The sequence below is a fragment of the Oncorhynchus tshawytscha genome, linkage group LG01, assembly GCF_018296145.1.
Source record: "Oncorhynchus tshawytscha isolate Ot180627B linkage group LG01, Otsh_v2.0, whole genome shotgun sequence".
Lineage (NCBI taxonomy): Eukaryota > Metazoa > Chordata > Actinopteri > Salmoniformes > Salmonidae > Oncorhynchus > Oncorhynchus tshawytscha.
Genome location: NC_056429.1, coordinates 48235369 through 48254377, shown reverse-complemented (window position 1 = coordinate 48254377; position 19009 = coordinate 48235369). Strand labels below are relative to the sequence as shown.

At 41.9% G+C, this 19009-nt stretch overlaps 1 protein-coding gene across 2 annotated transcripts; it reads right to left on the bottom strand.

The window, feature by feature from the left end:
- Window positions 1–13653: 13653 nt before the first annotated feature.
- On the bottom strand, window positions 13654–16890 carry znf511 (zinc finger protein 511). 2 transcript variants are annotated; one of them, XM_042322309.1, is made up of 7 exons: window positions 16375–16890; window positions 15716–15789; window positions 14830–15031; window positions 14583–14716; window positions 14300–14439; window positions 14158–14210; window positions 13654–13820 (listed from the first exon to the last, which is right to left on the bottom strand). In XM_042322309.1, exons 1-7 carry the CDS (start codon window positions 16567–16569, stop codon window positions 13812–13814), a joined length of 807 nt encoding a protein of 268 aa, XP_042178243.1. In that variant the 5' UTR covers window positions 16570–16890; the 3' UTR covers window positions 13654–13811. The 2 variants fall into 2 exon arrangements, with proteins under 2 accessions (XP_042178243.1, XP_042178240.1); XM_042322306.1 differs by having other exon boundaries at window positions 14158–14439; window positions 16375–16888.
- Window positions 16891–19009: the final 2119 nt, after the last annotated feature.

Genomic DNA, 19009 nt, shown 5'->3' with positions numbered 1-19009 from the left:
GCATTATCAATGCTTGGAGTTTGTCAGAATTTGTGGGTTTTTGTTTGTCCACCCGCCTCTTGAGGATTGACCACAAGTTCCCAATGAGATTAAGGTCTGGGGAGTTTCCTGGCCATGGACCCAAAATATTGATGTTTTGTTCCCTGAGCCACTTAGTTATCACTTTTGCCTTATGGCAAGGTGCTCCATCATGCTGGAAACTGCATTGTTCATCACCAAACTGTTCCTGGATGGTTGGGAGAAGTTGCTCTCTGAGGATGTGTTGGTACCATTCTTTATTCATGGCTGTGTTCTTAGGCAAAACTGTGAGTGAGCCCACTCCCCTGGCTGAGAAGCAACCCCACACGTGAATGGTCTCAGGATGCTTGTGGGACAGTGATTTGTCTTTACTTTAGCCAAACCCCTCTGACACACACACACAGGGAGGTTGGAGTAACAATCTCAAATTAGTAGATATGTCAAATTTTCCACAGATTTTCAATTATATTAAATCTGGGCCACTCAAGGACCTTCACATTCTTGTTCTGAAGCCCTTCCTGCCTTGCTTTGGCTGTATGCTTTGGTTCATTGTCCTGTTGGAACATATTTTTTACCCCAGTAAGATCGTTTGCACCCTAAAGCAGGTTCTCATCAAGAATTTGCCTGTATTTGGCTGCATTCATTGTTCCTGTGTTGTTATGTGTTAATAACATTTAGACTACGTTAATCCTCCTACTCCTATGCAGTTAACAGGCAATTTAGCTGACTATTTGAAATGTTTCAAGCAGAGATTCAATATCTACCTAGCAGCCAGTGGTGCAGGGGGAGATGATGACAAATTGAAGCTTCCATTTTTCTGCATGTTATTGGAGAGGATGCATTGGACATTTACAATAACTTTCAGCAAGACGATGCAAACATGACATTGACTGTGCTAATGGCTAAATTTGAGGAGTACTTTGTACCAAGCCAGAACGTCACGTTTGAGAGATACAACTTTTTCTCTCATGATCAGAGACAGGGAGTCAGTTTTGACCAGTATTTGGCTGAGCTGAACACACTGAGCAAAATGTGTGAATTTGAAAATCTGAAAGACTCACTAGTGAAAGACAGGATAGTCTGTGGCATACTTGATAATGGACTCAAGGAGGAGATTGCTGTGTGAGCAAGATTGTGTTGAGACGTTAGTGCATGCAATAAAAAGAGAGGAGCAATACACACAACGCCTTAAAAATCAAAAACAAGCAAAAGAGAGAAATCAAAACACTACATGTCGAAAATGTGGATTTATCCACAAGCCAAAAAAATGCCCTGCATATGGCAAATCATGTAACAACTGTGGGAAAAATAATAATTTCTCAAAAAGCTGCAAAGCTGAGGCTACAAAGAAAAAGGTTCACACAGTCAAGGAGGAGATTGAAGAATTCTTGTTGATTCTGTGGAAATATGCAATGCAGTAAAATCTGAATGGATTGTGCCATTGACTGTGAATGAAACTATAATACCATTCAAGCTTGATAATGGAGCACAGGTAAACCTGTTATCGCTGGATGACTACAAAACACTGAAGGTGAAGAGCAAAATACACCCGGTGAATATTAAGGTTTCTGGTTATACTGGGGAGAACGTACCAGTCAAAGGAAGCTGCATAGTAACTTTACAGCATAAAGATAAACAGTTCAGAGCACAGCTGCTGATTGTGGAAAAGAGTGTACATCCTATTCTAGGAATCAATGCATGTGAAAAGCTCAATTTGTTGAAAAGAGTGTATGTAGTGACATCAGACTGAAAATGACCAAGAATCAATACTGGCTGAGTATGAGGATGTGTTTGAGGGTCTTGGATGTTTACCAGGAGAACACAAAATATGTACTGATGACAAAATTACTCCAGTTGTGCATGCATGCAGAAAAGTTCCATTTGCACTGAGGAAAAAGCTCAAAGAGAAACTCGGACGCATGGAAAAGATGGACGTCATCACAAAAATGGATGAACCTACAGACTGGGTAAGCTCACTGGTTATTGTGGTGAAAAAGGACGGCAATCTCAGGATATGTCTAGACCCGTGAGATCTCAACAAAGCAATCAAAAGAGAGCATTTCAAGGTGCCAACCAGAGAAGAGATAATGTTGCAGTTTGAAGGAGCAAAATTGTTCAGTAAGCTTGATGCTTCATTAAGTTTCTGTCAAATGAAGCTAGATGATGCAAGCTCAAGGCTATGCACATTCAACACAGGCAGGTACAGATTTCTTAATTTGGGATTCTCTCAGCGCCAGAGGTCTATCACAAGACAATCCACATGATCTTCGAGCACATTCCAGGAGTAGAGATTATGATGGATGACATCATCATCTGGAGGTCCACAAAAGAAGAACACGATGCGAGAGTGAGACAAGTGCTGGACCTGACACGGAAATTCAACCTAAAGCTAAACAAGGACAAATGCTAGATTGGTGTGAAAACACTTCCCTTCGTGGGAGATGTACTTTCAGAGGACGGAGTCAAACCAGACCCGAGGAAAACATCAGCCATCAACAACATGGAGCGCCCGAAGAACAAGGACGATGTGAGACGCTTCATGGGCATGATCACCTACCTTGCAAAGTTCATACCTCAACTGTCAGGACAGTCCGCTCCACTCAGATGTCTTCTGGAACAGAAAAATGAATGGGAATGGCCCCATGAACAGGAAAACTGCTTCAAAAACCTAAAGAAGACAATCACAGAAGAGCAAGTGCTCAGGTTCTATGATCCAGAGAAAAGCACAAGGATTTCTGCAGACGCATCACAGTTTGGCCTGGGGGCAGTTCTTCTGCAACAGCATGACGACACGTGGCAACCTGTCGCATATGCGTCCAGTGCCTTGACAGGCGCAGAGACAAGGTATGCACAAATAGAGAAAGAACTACTGGCAAGCACATACGCTTGCGAAAGGTTTCACCAATGCGTCTACGGACGAGACTTCGAAGTAGAAACCGACTGCAAACCATTGGTGTCAATCATGTCTAAGCCACTGAATGATTGTCCAATGAGAATCCAGAGAATGTTGATCAGACTGCAAAAGTATGATGTGAAGATGATCTATACCCTTGGGAAAGTTCATGTTCGCCGCCGAAACTCTTTCTCGAGCAGTCGACACGAAGGAGAGCTTCGATACACAGAAAAACACTGAGATTCAGGCCTACATCAAGATGATTGTAGCATCACTTCCTGTGTCTTCAGAGAGAATGGAGCAGATCAAAAGAGAGACCGCAGCTGACCAAACAATGACAGAGTTGAGAGAAACAACACTGATTGGATGGCCTGCACAGAAAAACAACTGTCCAAGGAAAATACAGGATTACTGGATGTGCAGAGCAGAGCTCACCGTTGTGGATGACATAGTGTTCAAAGGCAACAAGATTGTCATTCCCATGACACTACGCAAAGAAATGCTACAGAAAATACACAAGGGCCACTTGGGTGAGGAAAAATGCAAACGATGAGCACGAGAGGTAATGTACTGGCCAAAAATGAACCAGGAAATCAGCCAGGCCACTGGTTCATGTGAACTGTGTTTGACCTACAGGCCAAAGCAGCAAGCAGAGCAGCTAATGCCTCATCCAGTACCCAATAGACCCTACTACAAAATTGTCAAAGGTCTGATGAAAAAGGCACACATCTGATGATCTACCGCAGCGCACCGCTGCAGAACGGACTTTCACTTGCACAAATGTTGATGGTACGTCGCATGAGAACCAACCTACCCATCCATGAGGACTTGCGAACACCTAGGTGCTCACAAAGTCAAACTCGCAAAGGAAAACAGAAAGACAAACAAAAACAGCGACACGACAAAAGTGCAAGACACTTACCTGAACTGAAACCTGGAGATCATGTACGATTCCGAGACATCACTACAGGAAACTGGATGCAGCAAGGGTGTGTGCAGAGAGAAGTTGCACCGCGATCCTATGAGATCCAAACGGAGCATGGATCACAACTGAGACGAAACAGAGTGGATCTAAGTCTTCAGCCATTCAGTCAAGGGACTGAGGATCATCAGGAGGATACTGCTGAAGCGTCAAATGCCTTTAGAAATGGACAATTCAGTCAGAACACCCTGACTGACAATAAACGCTGTCCAACTGTTTCAGGAAGCACTTCAGCAGAATGACCAAAAAGGACTGTCAGAGCCCCTGAAAGGCTTATTGAGAACTGCTAAAAAAAATACAAAAAAGGGGCACATGGACTGAATGTTTTGTTAATGTGAAAAGAAAGAGTATTGTTGGACAGACTATATTTATTTATTTTTATTTTTCAATAATTTTTGGGCGGGGAAAGAAATATTTTATTGAAAATTGCATGTTATGCAGGTTGAGTAAACAAATGTGAAAATGTGATGTGACGTGTAGTTATATAGACAAGTAATTTTCTTTTAAAAGGAAAGAAGATGTGTTGTTATGTGTTAATGACATTTAGACTAGATTACCCAGCAGGCTATGCGGATGGTTAAAGAATGCCTTGCATGGCTAAACATGGAGTTTTCTAGCTGAAGTATATGTTCCTTAAAAGTAGTTAAACCTACGCCCCAGTTTGTCATTATATAAGGAACAAACATAACAGTTCCCTCTATCCTTACCAGTCTACCTATTCCTGCCACTGAAAAGCATCCCCATAGCATGATTCTGCCACCACCTTGCTTCACGGTAGGGATTGTGTTAGAAGGGTGATGAGTTGTGCTTGGTTGTCTCCAGACATAGCACTGCATTAATGCCAAAGAGTAAAATGTTTGTCTCATAAGACAACAGAATCTTTTGGCTTATGGTCTGAGTCTTTCACGTGCCTTTTAGCAACTCCAGGCATGTTGTCATGTGTCTTTTTCAATCACATTGTGGGACTTTTAATGAATTTATTTGCAAATTATGGTGGAAAATAAGTATTTGGTCACCTACAAACAAGCAAGATGTCTGGCTCTCACAGACCTGTAACTTCTTCTTTAAGAGGCTCCTCTGTCCTCCACTCGTTACCTGTATTAATTGCACCTGTTTGAACTTGTTATCAGTATAAAAGACACCTGTCCTCAACCTCACACAGTCACACTCCAAACTCCACTATGGCCAAGACCAAAGAGCTGTCAAAGGACACCAGAAACAAAATTGTAGACCTGCACCAGGCTGGGAAGACTGAATCTGCAATAGGTAAGCAGCTTGGTTTGAAGAAATCAACTGTGGGAGCAATTATTAGGAAATGGAAGACATTCAAGACCACTGATAATCTCTCTCGATCTGGGGCTCCACGCAAGATCTCACCCCGTGGGGTCAAAATGATCACAAGAACGGTGAGCAAAAATCCCAGAACCACACGGGGGGACCTAGTGAATGACCTGCAGAGAGCTGGGACCAAAGTAACAAAGCCTACCATCAGTAACACACTACGCCGCCAGGGACTCAAATCCTGCAGTGCCAGACGTGTCCACCTGCTTAAGCCAGTACATGTCCAGGCCCGTCTGAAGTTTGCTAGAGAGCATTTGGATGATCCATAGGAAGATTGGGAGAATGTCATATGGTCAGATGAAACCAAAATATAACTTTTTGGTCAAAACTCAACTCGTCGTGCTTGGAGGACAAAGAATGCTGAGTTGCATCCAAAGAACACCATACCTACTGTGAAGCATTGGGGTGGAAACATCATGCTTTGGACCTGGACGACTGATCCGTGTAAAGGAAAAATGAATGGGGCTATGTATCGGGAGATTTTGAGTGAAAACCTCCTTCCATCAGCAAGGGCATTGAAGATGAAACGTGGCTGGGTCTTTCAGCATGACAATGATCCCAAACACACCGCCCGGGCAATGAAGGAGTGGCTTCGTAAGACACATTTCAAGGTCCTGGAGTGGCCTAGCCAGTCTCCAGATCTCAACCCCATAGAACATCTTTGGAGGGAGTTGAAAGTCCGTGTTGCCCAGCAACAGCCCCAAAACATCACTGCTCTAGAGGAGATCTGCATGGAGGAATGGGCCAAAATACCAGCAACAGTGTGTGAAAACGTTGTGAAGACTTACAGAAAACGTTTTACCTCTGTCATTGTCAACAAAGGATATAACAAAGTATTGACAAACTTTTGTTATTGACCAAATACTTATTTTCCACCATAATTTGCAAATAAATTAATAAAAAATCCTACAATGTGATTTTCTTCTCTCTCATTTGTCTGTCATAGTTGAAGTGTACCTATGATGAAAATTACAGGCCTCTCTCATCTTTTTAAGTGGGAGAACTTGCATAATTGGTGGCTGACTAAATACTTTTTAGCCCCACTGTACTAATTTGAGTGTCACAGATTTTTGTTTACAATGTTTACCTCTACCCCTGAGTCCAGGTTGCAATGTAGGACAGCAGGTATGGGTGGATCTTATTGCTTTTCTGCTCTTGAGTAATGTTATTGTGGTGGCAGGTAGCCTAGTGGTTAGAGCATTGGGCCAGTAACTAAAAGGTTGATAGATTGAATCACCGAGCTGAAAAGGTAAAAATCTGTCGTTCTGCCCCTGAACAAGGCAGTTAAACCACGGTTCCTAGGCCGTCATTATAAATAAGAAATTGTTCTTAACTGACTTGCCTAGTTAAATAAAGGTTAAATAAAACAAAATAAATTAAATTGTGTCCAGTGTGCTGGAGCATCTTTCTTATGATGACCACCTTGGAGGTGGGTCTATCCATTAAGTCAAACCAAACTAGAATAACATAAAAAATGAAAACACAATCTGAGGGTTGTACTGGATCCTTTTGCATTGTCGGAACTAGAAGCACAAGCATTTCGCTACACTCGCATTAACATCTGCTAACCATGTGTATGTGACAAATAAAAATGCCCAATTTGGGGTAAGTGGGGACCCTCAATAGCATTTCCCACAAATCGACCTACTGACATAGCACACTCTCTGAGGTGAACAACCTCCAGAATTGATGTAAGGTATATCAAAGCGAGCGCTCTCAGACTTCTCAACCAAAAACGATTGCAATGTTTTCCATTGTAATAGGTAATACATCCTAAACAATCACATTTTTTATGTTCATCAGTTACTGAGACTTCACCTACCACTCTCTCCAATAAGCTTATTCTCACAAGTGCACTTCTGAGGGGAAGACAAAGGTGATTGACAATTCATTTATTCATGATTTGAAATCCAATACCAGGGTCATGGCTAGAACCAATTCAGCATTTCTCAAACGAATGTCAAAAGGTGACTTTGTTATTGATGTTGCAAACCCTTTTCCTAAACTTAACCTAAATTCTCCTAACCTGATGCGTAAGGTTCTACATTTCTACGAAAAGTAACATCTGTCTAAAGCTGTATCCCATCTAGCATTGACCTAATAACAGATGAAACTCAAGAGACATATCAATCAACATGTCAGCTTTATTAAACAAATTGCATTCAGAAAGTATTCAGACCCCTTGACCATTTCCACATTTTGTTATGTTACAGCCTTATTCTAAAATTGATTAAATAGTTTTTCCCCCCTCATCAATACCCCATGACAAAGCAAAAACAGGTTTAGGGGGAGCAGTTTGGCCATTTAAATAAATTGTTCAGCAGTCTTATGGCTTGGGGGTAGAAACTATTAAGGAGCCTTTTGGTCCTAGACTTGGCGCTCAGTTGCGGAAGCAGAGAGAACAGTAGTCTGACCATTTTTGGGGCATTCCTCTGACACCGTCTAGTATATACAGTTGAAGTCGGAAGTTTACATACACCTTAGCCAAATACATTTAAACTCATATTTTCACAATTACTGACATTTAATCCTAGTAAAAATTCCCTGTCTTAGGTCAGTTAGGATCACCACTTTATTTTAAGAATGTGAAATGTCAGAATAATAGTAGAGAGAATTATTTATTTCAGCTTTAATTTCTTTCATCACATTCCCAGTGGGTCAGAAGTTTACATACACTCAATTAGTATTTGATAGCATTGCCATTAAATTGTTTAACATTGGTCAAATGTTTTGGGTAGCCTTCCACACACTTCCCACAATAAGTTGGGTGAATATTGGCCCATTCCTCCTGACAGAGCTGGTGTAACTGAGTCAGGTTTGTAAGGCCTCCTTGCTCGCTCATGTTTTTTTAGTTATGCCCACAAATTTTCTATAGGATTGAGGTTAGGACTTTGTAATGGTCACTCCAATACCTTGACTTTGTTGTCCTTAAGCCATTTTGCCACAACTTTGGAAGTATGCTTGGGGTCATTGTCCATTTAGAAGACCCATTTGCGACATAACTTCCTGACTGATGTCTTGAGATGTTGCTTCAATATATCCACATAATTTAGCCTCCTCATGAAGCCATCTATTTTGTGAAGTGCACCAGTCCCTCCTGCAGCAAAGCACCACCACAACATGATGCAGTTGCAAAGCGTAGTCTGGCTTTTTTATGGCGGGCTTTGAGCAGTGGCTTCTACCTTGCTGATCGGCCTTTCGGGTTGTCGATATAGGTCTAGTTTTCCTGTGAATATAGATACTTTTGTACCAGTTTCCTCCAGCATCTTCACAAGGTCCTTTGCTGTTGTTCTAGCATTGATTTGCACTTTTCGCACCAAAGTACATTCATCTCTACGGGACATGTCTCCTACCTGAGCAGTATGACGCTGCGTGGTCCAATGGTGTTTATACTTGCGTACTATTGTTTGTACAGATGAACGTGGTACCTTCAGCCGTTTGGAAATTGCTTGCAAGGATGAACCGCACTTGGGGAGGTCTACATTTTTTTCTGTGGTCTTTTGATCTTCCCATGATGTCAAGCAAAGAGGCACTGAGTTTGAAGGTAGGCCTTGAAATACATCCACAGGTACACCTCCAATTGACTCAAATGATGTCAATTAGCCTATCAGAAGCTTCTAAAGCCATGACATCATTTTCTAGAATTTTCCAAGCTGTTTAAAAGGCAGTCAACTTAGTGTATGTAAACTTCTGACCCACTGGAATTGTGATACAGTGAATTGATTGAAATAATCTGTCTGTAAACAATTGTTGGAAAAATTACTTGTGTCATGCACAAAGTAGATGTCCTAACCGACTTGCCAAAACTATAGTTTGTTAATTCGAAATTTGTGGCGTGGTTAAAAAATGATTTTTAATGACTCCAACCTATGTAAACTTCTGACTTCAATTATTGGTCCTGGATGGCAGGAAGCTTGGCTCCTGTGATGTACTGGGCTGTATGCACTACCCTCTTGTAGAGTTACGCGCCTTACGGTCGGATGCCGAGCAGTTGCCATACCAGGCGTAAAACTTTGAGGATCTGCGGACCCATGCCAAATCTTTTCAGTCTCCAGAAGGGGAAAAGGCATTGTCGTGCCCTCCAAGACTTTCTTGGTGTGTTTGGACCATGATAGTTTGTTGGTGATGTGGACTCGAAGGACCTTGAAACTCTCAATCCCCTCCACTACAGCCCTGTTGATGTGAATGGGGGAGTGTTTGGCCCTCCTTTGCCTGTAGTCCAAGATCATCTCCTTTGTCTTGCGTTGAGGGAGAGGTTTTTGTCCTGGTACCACACTGCCATGTATCTGACCACCAGGTGATACCACCAGGTCTCATTGATGTTGGTGATCAGGCCTACCACTGTTGTGTCATCAGCAAACTTAAGGTTTTGGTGTTGTGCTTGGCCACGCAGTCGTGGGTGAACAGGAAGTACAGGAGGGGACTAAGCACGCACCCCCGAGGGGCAGATGTGTTGTTGCCTACCCTTACCACCTGGGGGCGGACTGTCAGGAAGTCCAGGATCTAGTTGCAGAAGGAGGTGTTTAGTCCCAGGGTCCTTATCTTAGTGAGGAGCTTTGCGGGCACTATGGTGTTGAACACTGAGCTGTCGTTAATGAACAGCATTCTCACATAGGTGTTCCTTTTGTCCAGGTGGGAAAGGGCAGTGCGATTGAGATTGCATCATCTGTGGATCTGGGGCGGTATGCGATTTGGAGTGGGTCTTGGGTTTCCGGGATGATGGTGTTGATGTGAGCTATGACCAGCCTTTCAAAGCACTTTATGGCTACCGACATGAGTGCTACGGGGCGGTAGTCATTTAGGCAGGTTACCTTCACTTTCTTGGGCACAGGTACTATTTTCGATCGGGTTCAAGTACGGGCCACTCAGAGACTTGTCCCAAAGCCACTCCCGGTTGTTTGTTAGGGTCGTTGTCCTGTTGGAAGGTGAACCTTCGCCCCAGTCTAAGGTCCTGAGCACGTTTTCATCAAGGATCTCTCTGTACTTTACTCCATTGATCTTTACCTCGATCCTGACTGGTCTCCCAGGCCCTGCCATTAAAAAAATCCCCACAGCATGATGCTGCCACCACCATGCTTCACCGTAGGGAAGGTGCCAGGTTTCCTCTAGACGTGACGCTTGGCATTCAGGCCAAAGAGTTCATTCTTGGTTTCATCAGACCAGATAATAATTTCTCATGGTCCTTTAGGTGCCTTTTGGCAATGTCCAAGCGGGCTGTCACGTGCCTTTTACTGAGGAGTAGCTTCCGTCTGACCACTCTACCATAAAGTCCTGATTGGTGGAGTGCTGCAGAAATGGATGTCCTTTCTGGAAGGTTATCCAATCTCCACAGAGGAACTCTAGAGCTGTGTCAGACTGACCATTGGGTTCTTGGTCACCTTCCTGACTAAGGCATTTCTCCCCCGACTGCTTAGTTTGGCGGGCAGACAGCTCTAGGAAGAGTCTTGGTGGTTCCAAACTTCTTCCATTTTAAGAATAAATGGAGGCCACTGTGTTCTTGGGGACCTTCAATGCTGTAGAAATGTTTTAGTACCCTTCCCCAGATCTGTGCCTCGTCACAATCCTGTCTCGGAGCTCTACAGACAATTCCTTTGACCTCACTGCTTGTTTTTTTTCTCTGACATGCACTGTCAAATGTGGGACCTTATAGACAGGTGTGTCTTTCCAAATCATGTCCAATCAATATAATTTACCATAGGTGGACTCCAATCAAGTTGTAGAAACATCAAGGATGATCAATGGAAACAGGATGCACCTGAGCTCAATTTCGAGTCTCATAGCAAAGGGTCTGAATACGTATGTATGTAAATAAGATTTCTGTATTTTACAAACCTGTTTTTGTTTTGTCATTATGGGGTAGTGTGTGTGTAGATTGATCAGGGAAAAAAGTACTTTTATCCATTTTAGAATAAGGCTGTAACGTAACATACTTTCCAAATGCACATCATTGTTAACAACCCCTTGCCATGGGGGACATGGTAGCAGGACACAATGCAAATATACAGACTGAAAGTGTGGAGAGAGCTCGTCCATCAGCATGACTAGTTTTTGTATCTGAATGTGTAATTCTACCTAATTCGTTAGCTAGTCTGCTGAGTTTACATGTAACATGGTTTTTAGCTTGCTATCTGTCAGTCAATCACAGCTGGGTGAATTTCTTCCAAGTCCTGCGATGCTACTAGCTAGCTACTTTCTCACTTTGAATGCGGCCGGCAAACTGCTTCCCGGCCGGCCGGCGGTGGAAGTGATATGTTGACACATGAGAATTATTAGAATATGGCAAATATTAGTACATTGTTGCATCCCTAAAGCATTCTATCCCTAAAGCAAGCCTCTAATAACACTAATCGCAGACCTGACAGCACTGTCAAACTTTTTAGAGTACCAGACGCACGGGGTAAATTGGAGATTCATGTGCTTAGACATTATGGATCACACCTGGTTCAGATCAGTCCTCTGAAAAGCTATTTACAGAACATAAATAACAGATTCATACTGATGAGTACAGAACATATAAAATACATATATGTTTTGTGGAATTAACAGACTGTCTATGTTTAATCCATTACGTGTACCGTGTAGAATGGAGATAAGAAAAACATTGTAGATAATTAGCACATGCCCCCAAGTTTAGTCTCTATAGTAGAGGAACGCATTGTCACCTCTCAAACAGGGCCAACCACTAGGGCCGGTGTTGGATCCTGTGTTTTACATTATAGCCATTACCAAATATATGATTGAATATTATCTGCTGTTGGCTTGTGTGGATGTATGTATGTGTTATGCAACATAGCTGACTTGAAACATTGTTAAAAGTGTCAGGGCCATGGGCCTTTCTCATGATGGAAAAATACAGAGTAGCATGGGGTGTTGCGAGAACAAGCGGTCTTTTGTTAGATAACAGGAGCCAGGTGCGAGATAACGGTATGGAGCATGAGTGCATGGATGTTCTTCACAGCAACAGTTTTAATCTATCAACGGAAGTGCCAAGAGGCGGGGACCCACCTGAGCAAGTTTAAACCACGCCCAGTCTCTACTGTGATAGGCCAACAGACGGGTTGGAACTCTTTCACAGTATAAAGAATACTGTTTACATACATCTTGTCAGTTCCCTGTTCTGCTCTGCGTGGTATTACAGTGAGCCCGTATATACGAAAGTTGCATTTGCCATTTATTACTTAGCTAATAAAAAATACATAGTATAAAATCGGTGACTCAATTGTTATATTTATCCTGATACCAGATTCGAATTTACGCAACCCTAACACCAGCTCACAAGTATTGGCTTTTTAGACACGGTTCCTAATCAACACTAACAGCTAAATCATTTTTTGGGAAAAATAAAGAAATAATTAAAAAAGAAAATTAAACATTGCATCGACACAGACCACAAACTGGCTACACAAAGCTTAAGTAGGCTACTGCAAAGGGAATCTGAACACTGTTCACTAGAAGAGTCCGATGCTTCAGCCTATGTAAAGGTGCCTAATTGTATTTCTTTGCAGCATATACATAATTTCAGATTTTCGAAATTGATCTCAAATCTAGTGCAAAGGCATTTTAGAAGCATTGCCTCTATAGCTAACACCGGACACTCATTCATTCTTCATCGCCCAGTCTTCTAAACTCCCGACTCCATTTAATGCCATGATGTTTACATTTATTTTTGATTATACTTTGGTAATGCTTTTTGTGACGTGGATCATAGTTAGTCTATCAGGTTGCGTGATCCTCAAAATGTTACGTGGAAAATACAACTAATGGGACACAGAATTAAATGTATATCACACTCACACAAATGCGACCAGTTCTTTTTGATATTTGCATTTAATTTCTTTCACTAACAAATGTGAGTGAACTGCTGGCACTTTAGAGCCCACTGAATGTCCATCTTATGTTCGCTAACTTTAGCTTGAAGCAATTAGTGTTTACCTTTCCACAACACAGAGTCGAAAAGGGATTTGTCCATGTGTTTACGTACAGCTGACAGTCGGCAAACCTGGCATCACAACAAACAGGAGGGGCAGACACGGGGTAGCTACGTCGAGTAATGATGCATTAATCTCCATGTCCGTTGACACAAACTCCATACATGTCTGTGTGTTGCAGCTCGAGAATCGTGATGTTAGATTTACTCAGTGGATTTATTTTTTATGAATTTTGTTTTTACAAAAAGGTACACATTTAAAAAAATAATCTGACTGCATTCATTTCTGCGTACTTTTAACTTGGATCTCGTACCTGCATACATGGACAGAGAATTGCGTAGCTGGTACGCAAAATGCATGTATGTTGGCAGGTCTGTAATCGCTTTTACCTTTTCAATCTGGATTGGAATGATTTTAGTAGCTTATTTTAAATTGGTGTAGAGCTAGCTAGGGTATTACCAGTGCTATAACATTTGACACATCACCTTGAGTTAAACAAACATGATTTATTGTATTATTTTTTTAAACACACGCCAGACCAATGCAAGGGTCGCATCCTGTCTGAGACTCATCACCTTTAAAGATTCTCTAAATCCTCCTGCCATGACCTCTGAACCCTTGGACAGAACCCTGGCCGAAACACACCGTCCTAGGAACCCTGGTGGAACAGAACACAGTCCACTAAACATACACAGTCCGTTCCTGAGAAGTGCACTACCGCGTCCCACGACAGCGTTTGTGTAGATCCAGCTATACCCCTCCCATTGTCGTGGGACGTGGCTTCATTTTGCATAGTCTGCAATTTTTGTTATATTTTTTTAACTATGTAAAGGCATTGCAGTTCACCAGTCCCACTTGAAATATATTATTCTATATTCATGTATGCATTCAGGGTCATTGCACATCGACTGTAGGTCTAAGGGAAATACATTAGAATCATGTTGTGCACCATGTAGGAAATAGTGTGCCATTTGAGATTTGAAGTGAATACCGACCTGTAGGAATGTCTCTCTCTGTTGTGCTGTGGTCTCTGTTGGTTTGTGGTGGGCTGGATGGTGACAGAGAGGATTGGGGCAGTATCATGATCTGTGGACAGCTCTACTGTGTTAATTGGATTACTGGCAGGGTCCAGGATACCTGGTTCGAGAGAGTGATTTATCTCCATATATTCCTCTTCCTCTGGTTGGTCAGACAACACCTCACACACACCCTCAGGTTCACTCACACTCATGGACACCTCCATACTTGTGCCTTTCTGCAGCATATTCTTCTTCGCTCTGTAAGAAAGAGGGGAATGTTTTATCCTCTACACACACATACACAGATTTTACCCAGTCCTGAATGCTGAGAGATGACTCATTCTGACACGTTGCCACCACCTGTTGGACACAGTGAGACCAACCCTTGAATTTGTGTTTACATTTTGATATTCTTGATCCTCTTCACCTTGTCGAACATGAAGTCAGAAGGGTACTTATGGATCTTGATCATATGGTCTTTCCTCTGATCTCTGGTTCTGAACTTCGAACCACACCCCTCCACTAGACACTGGTACTTTGGGGGGGAGAGTGAGAAACAGTGTGCATAGACTGGTCCAAGTCCAGGCCACAGTGAGCAACATAGTGAGTGTGTGTGCACGTGCGTTTGTGTGCATGTATGTTAGCTACCATGTCCTGCCTTTCAGCCAGAATGCTGAAGAGCGAGTCATGCCACTCCTGGATGTGGATGTCGAGCAGGCGAGCGGAGGGCAGTGACCTCTGGCAGGAAGAACACACGTGTCTGTGGAGCGTGTTATAGTGATGCTCATAGTCCTCCACAGTACTGAACACCTGGCTACAGCCAGATATATAACACCTGAACTCACACTGCCTGAGAGAGAGAAAAAAAGGAGGGGGGGTGAAATACAGAAAAGTCAACATGAGGGCTATTCTAATGACGTCAACGCCAAATCTGGTAACCTAACTAAAAACTGTCTGAAGTACTATGTCAGTGTTTCTCCAGATATCACAGAACACAGTCTCATGATTCCCTCCACAATTTAACCTTGAACTAATTTAAACTGCTGATCTGTATTCTGGACACCATGGCACAGAAATAAAAAGTAGTTGAAGTCAAAATATTATTTTGGTTCCATGTGAGAAGGCAGAAGCTGAAGATCAGCTCTATCAATTAGGCCTAATGCCATTTAGCAGAAACTAGACACACATGTATGTTTTGTGCCAGGAAATCAAGACTGAGGAAGCCATCATATCTTGAATGTGACTTGTCTTAGCTTCTTGAATTTGTGAATGTGACTGCATGTACCCAGAACACTGTGTTAAAGCTGTTACTTCGACCGTGCCTCTTGACTTTCTTAAAACTTTTTTTAACTGACTCAAGTCTATCACCTGACTAAGTAAACTGATCTGAAAATACTGCTCTTTAACAGTCATCAGCTATTTGTAACATTATGCCACATACATCATTCTTTCCCATGCCCCACTGTATTACCATGTGAATGGGTTATACTGTAAAATCTGTTGTTGATCACCATGGTGATGATAATATTGTTACCTGGCTGTAGGTGAGTCATAAGCTGGGCAGGTAGAGAGGTTCTGGAGGTACAGGTGTCTATGTATGTCCCCATCCTAACACACACACACACACACACACACACACGTCAGTATTTTCAGTTACACTGCTGTAGCTTCTCTGCATGTGACTATAACACTGCTTGTGGTGGTAATGATGGTGTATTAACACACTGTAAAAAAATATTTGTTTTAGTTATTATAAACATACATTTTATTACCCCGAACAGCCCATCTTATATAGCATATAATACAATTACGATGGTCACATAAAACAGATTGTTACCCTTCCCCTAACCTGAACTATTTTAGAGTTTAGCCTGGCTAAAGTTAGCCAGCTAGCCACCTAACTAGAATCTGAACATATCATACGTTTAGCAAATACTTAAAATATTGAACGTTTTGAAAATTCGTAATATAATAGGAATTTGTTACATATACGAAATGACTGATGGGCATCCACAAATGAATACAATACTACGTTAAATGGACAGAATAATATGAAACGCTCTTAAGACCTGGTTGCATTTCCTTATCTGCGGTCATCAAAATGCTAAAGAGAACATTGGTGAATAACACAGAACACATAGTCTACATTCAGTTTTTCAGCAGTTATAGATTTAGCAGCAGCAGCTAGATTACCTCAAACAACTCGTGGTCCTTGTTGAGCAGTATTTGTTGTGGAATGAACGTTAACTTCGCCTCCCCGTCCTGTGATCTGGACGAACTGAAGAAACACCCCGGTCTAAAGCCCACCTGCAATTTAGGAATTGCGTCAATTCGTAAATCAACCAAATCACTCGCTGTCAAAAGCTGTATCAATTCAGGCTGCAGCATTGTAGCTAGTTTGCGAAAGAGGATTTTATGTCACCACCAAGTTCTCGGACATTACGAACTGATAAAGACAAAATTGGGTTGTTTTGAACCTCATGGCAGTGTAATGCCAAGGCACAGTTGCCGCGTTCAAAACAACTGGGAACTCGTAAAATAGGAATTCAAATAAAAAGAAAGAGGCCCAGGTTGGAATTCGGAGTTGGATGACCGTACAAAATTATTTTTCCCAGACTGAGTTGTTTTTCCCGAGCTCCCAGTTGTTTTGAACGCACTGAAGTCGGAGCTTCACGAGTACCTCGTTCCCAGTTGTTTTGAACGCGTCACAACGGCCATGACGTTCAAAACGTGCGACAGTTCAACTGTTACCTACTTAGTCTACAACAAACGTTCGTCGTTATCAGTTAGAAATTGACATAAGATATATTTAAAGGTCCGTGTACTTTTTGGCCAATTATTATTTCATATTAGACATGATACAAAACGATCGTTCTTTGTTTATTTGATTTGAATCTGAATTCAAACAACACAAACAAGTTTTTGTTTAAATTAAAGGAAATATTAAATTACGAGAAACTGAATAATAATAATTCAAATATATTGTTTTTAATTATAAGTTCTGGTTCAACCCATGCACCACACGTTTTGGCAAATTAAAAGCTACAGCAGTGTAACTAACTACACAAATTGTAAATGGGTTCTTCATGATTTTTATCTTACATATTATGTAATCGAATAAACAGGTAAAGATTATTTAGGCCTATTGATTATTTTTTGTTTTTTTGTTTCTCATTCCAATGATGTCATCATTGACAGTCATTGTTGTGGCGAACAGATATTGGAAGAAGGAAAAGATTGCGGAAGCGGACGCTGATGTGGATATTGAGTCTAATACCGGTGTAATCAAAGAGAATTGTAATATTGTCTAAAAGAATGGGAAATGGAGCAAAGTAGCGTACAATGCTGAGAATGTCCCTTCTTACCAAAATTGAAGAATCTTTGAGATATCCAAACTGGTGGAGAGTCCTGGGTAAAGTGAAGGCTATGAGGGTCACGAGAGGCGGGCTTGTTTAGATGTTTTGTACTTCTGAGGATCAGAAGGAACGTGTGTTGCATCTCACCCGATTTGAGAAGTTTGACATGTCGTGTGTGTCTCTTCAGAACAGGGCCCACTCAAGGTGGGTAATATCTGGCATCTCGAGGGAAGTCGATGTTGCAGAGATAATAAATATTCCTGGAATGATTGATGCATATAAGGTGAATATGTGGTGAATGAAGAAAAAGTGAAAAGTATCTGTTCTTTAGTTTTTTGATGTGGAGTCTCTCCCTTCTCAAGTGCAGTTGGGGTATATAAACTGCAGAGTCAGATCATTTATCCCAAAAACAATGCAGTGTGATCACTAAAGCTTTTGGACATGTTTCAAGTGTTTGCAGAAGGGAGAAGCCAAGATGTACAAGTTGTGGAAAGGATCATATGTTTTAAAAGTGATGAAAATGTGACATGTTGCAATTGTGGTGGGAACCATGAAGCCACGTCTTTGGAATACCCGACAAAGGTGAAAGAGAATGAGGTGGCCAAAGTCAGGGCTGTCCAGAGAATTTCATATGCAGCAACTGTTAAAAGGGTTGAGGGTTCGAATGGTGCTCCTGAAGAGTCCATGGTGAATAGGCCTTCACTGCAGGGGATGCCTTTCACCAGCAGGACCCAGATATTTTAAAGGTTAAGAAGGTGGACTTTGTGGCCTTTATAGCGATGGTGATTAATGGCACTGCCAAGGTGGAGAGAAAGTCCCAGAAAATAGATATCATTATGGATGCAGCTCCTGGGACTGAAAGACTTCTCAGTGGAGGAGTTAAAATGGCCATTACCACAAGCCATTACCACCCTCTCAGGCCCTGGCCTAGAGCCTGAGATATGGAGTTTTGAAGTGGGAGTTGGTTTTGTACAATTTTTACTTGAATAGATTACATTAGTTTTCCCTATCACCTATGGATTTTCTTTTTTTCAACCCCTTCCAGTTGGTGGAGGTTTTTGGGTTATAATACACCTTTACATTTTAGTCATTTAGCAGACAGTAGCAACTAGGTCAAAGTACCTTGTTCAAGGGCACATCAGTAGATTTTTCACCTATTCAGCTCTGGACATTGAACCAGTGACCTTTTGCTTACTGGCCCAACACTCAGCTACCTGCTGCCATAAAACCCACAGCATAACTTTTTGTAGTGGGTCATGTGACCAGTCCAAATTTGCCTAGGTCAGTGAGACAGCCACAACCTTAAGCACTTTAACCTGTAGTCTTGTGGATAGGCTCAATAACATGCAACTCATCACCACAAGCTTCAGTGCCTACAAGCTTAGACAACAATCAATAGATTTTACAGGAAAGCATGAATGTCATTCGATATTCAATTATAGAGGTATTATTTACCATGGGCAGGCAAGCCG

Bases quoted from the DNA above. Each gene is read 5' to 3' on its own strand.
- znf511 (XM_042322306.1), bottom strand. From the start codon at position 16,569: ATGCTGCAGCCTGAATTGATACAGCTTTTGACAGCGAGTGATTTGGTT. The intron at 14,717-14,829 runs GTAGCTAACATA...TCCCCCCCAAAG, and splicing joins TGGCTGAAAGGCAGGACATG to TACCAGTGTCTAGTGGAGGG. The intron at 14,440-14,582 runs GTAAACACAAAT...TCTTTCTTACAG, and splicing joins AGGATCAAGAATATCAAAAT to AGCGAAGAAGAATATGCTGC.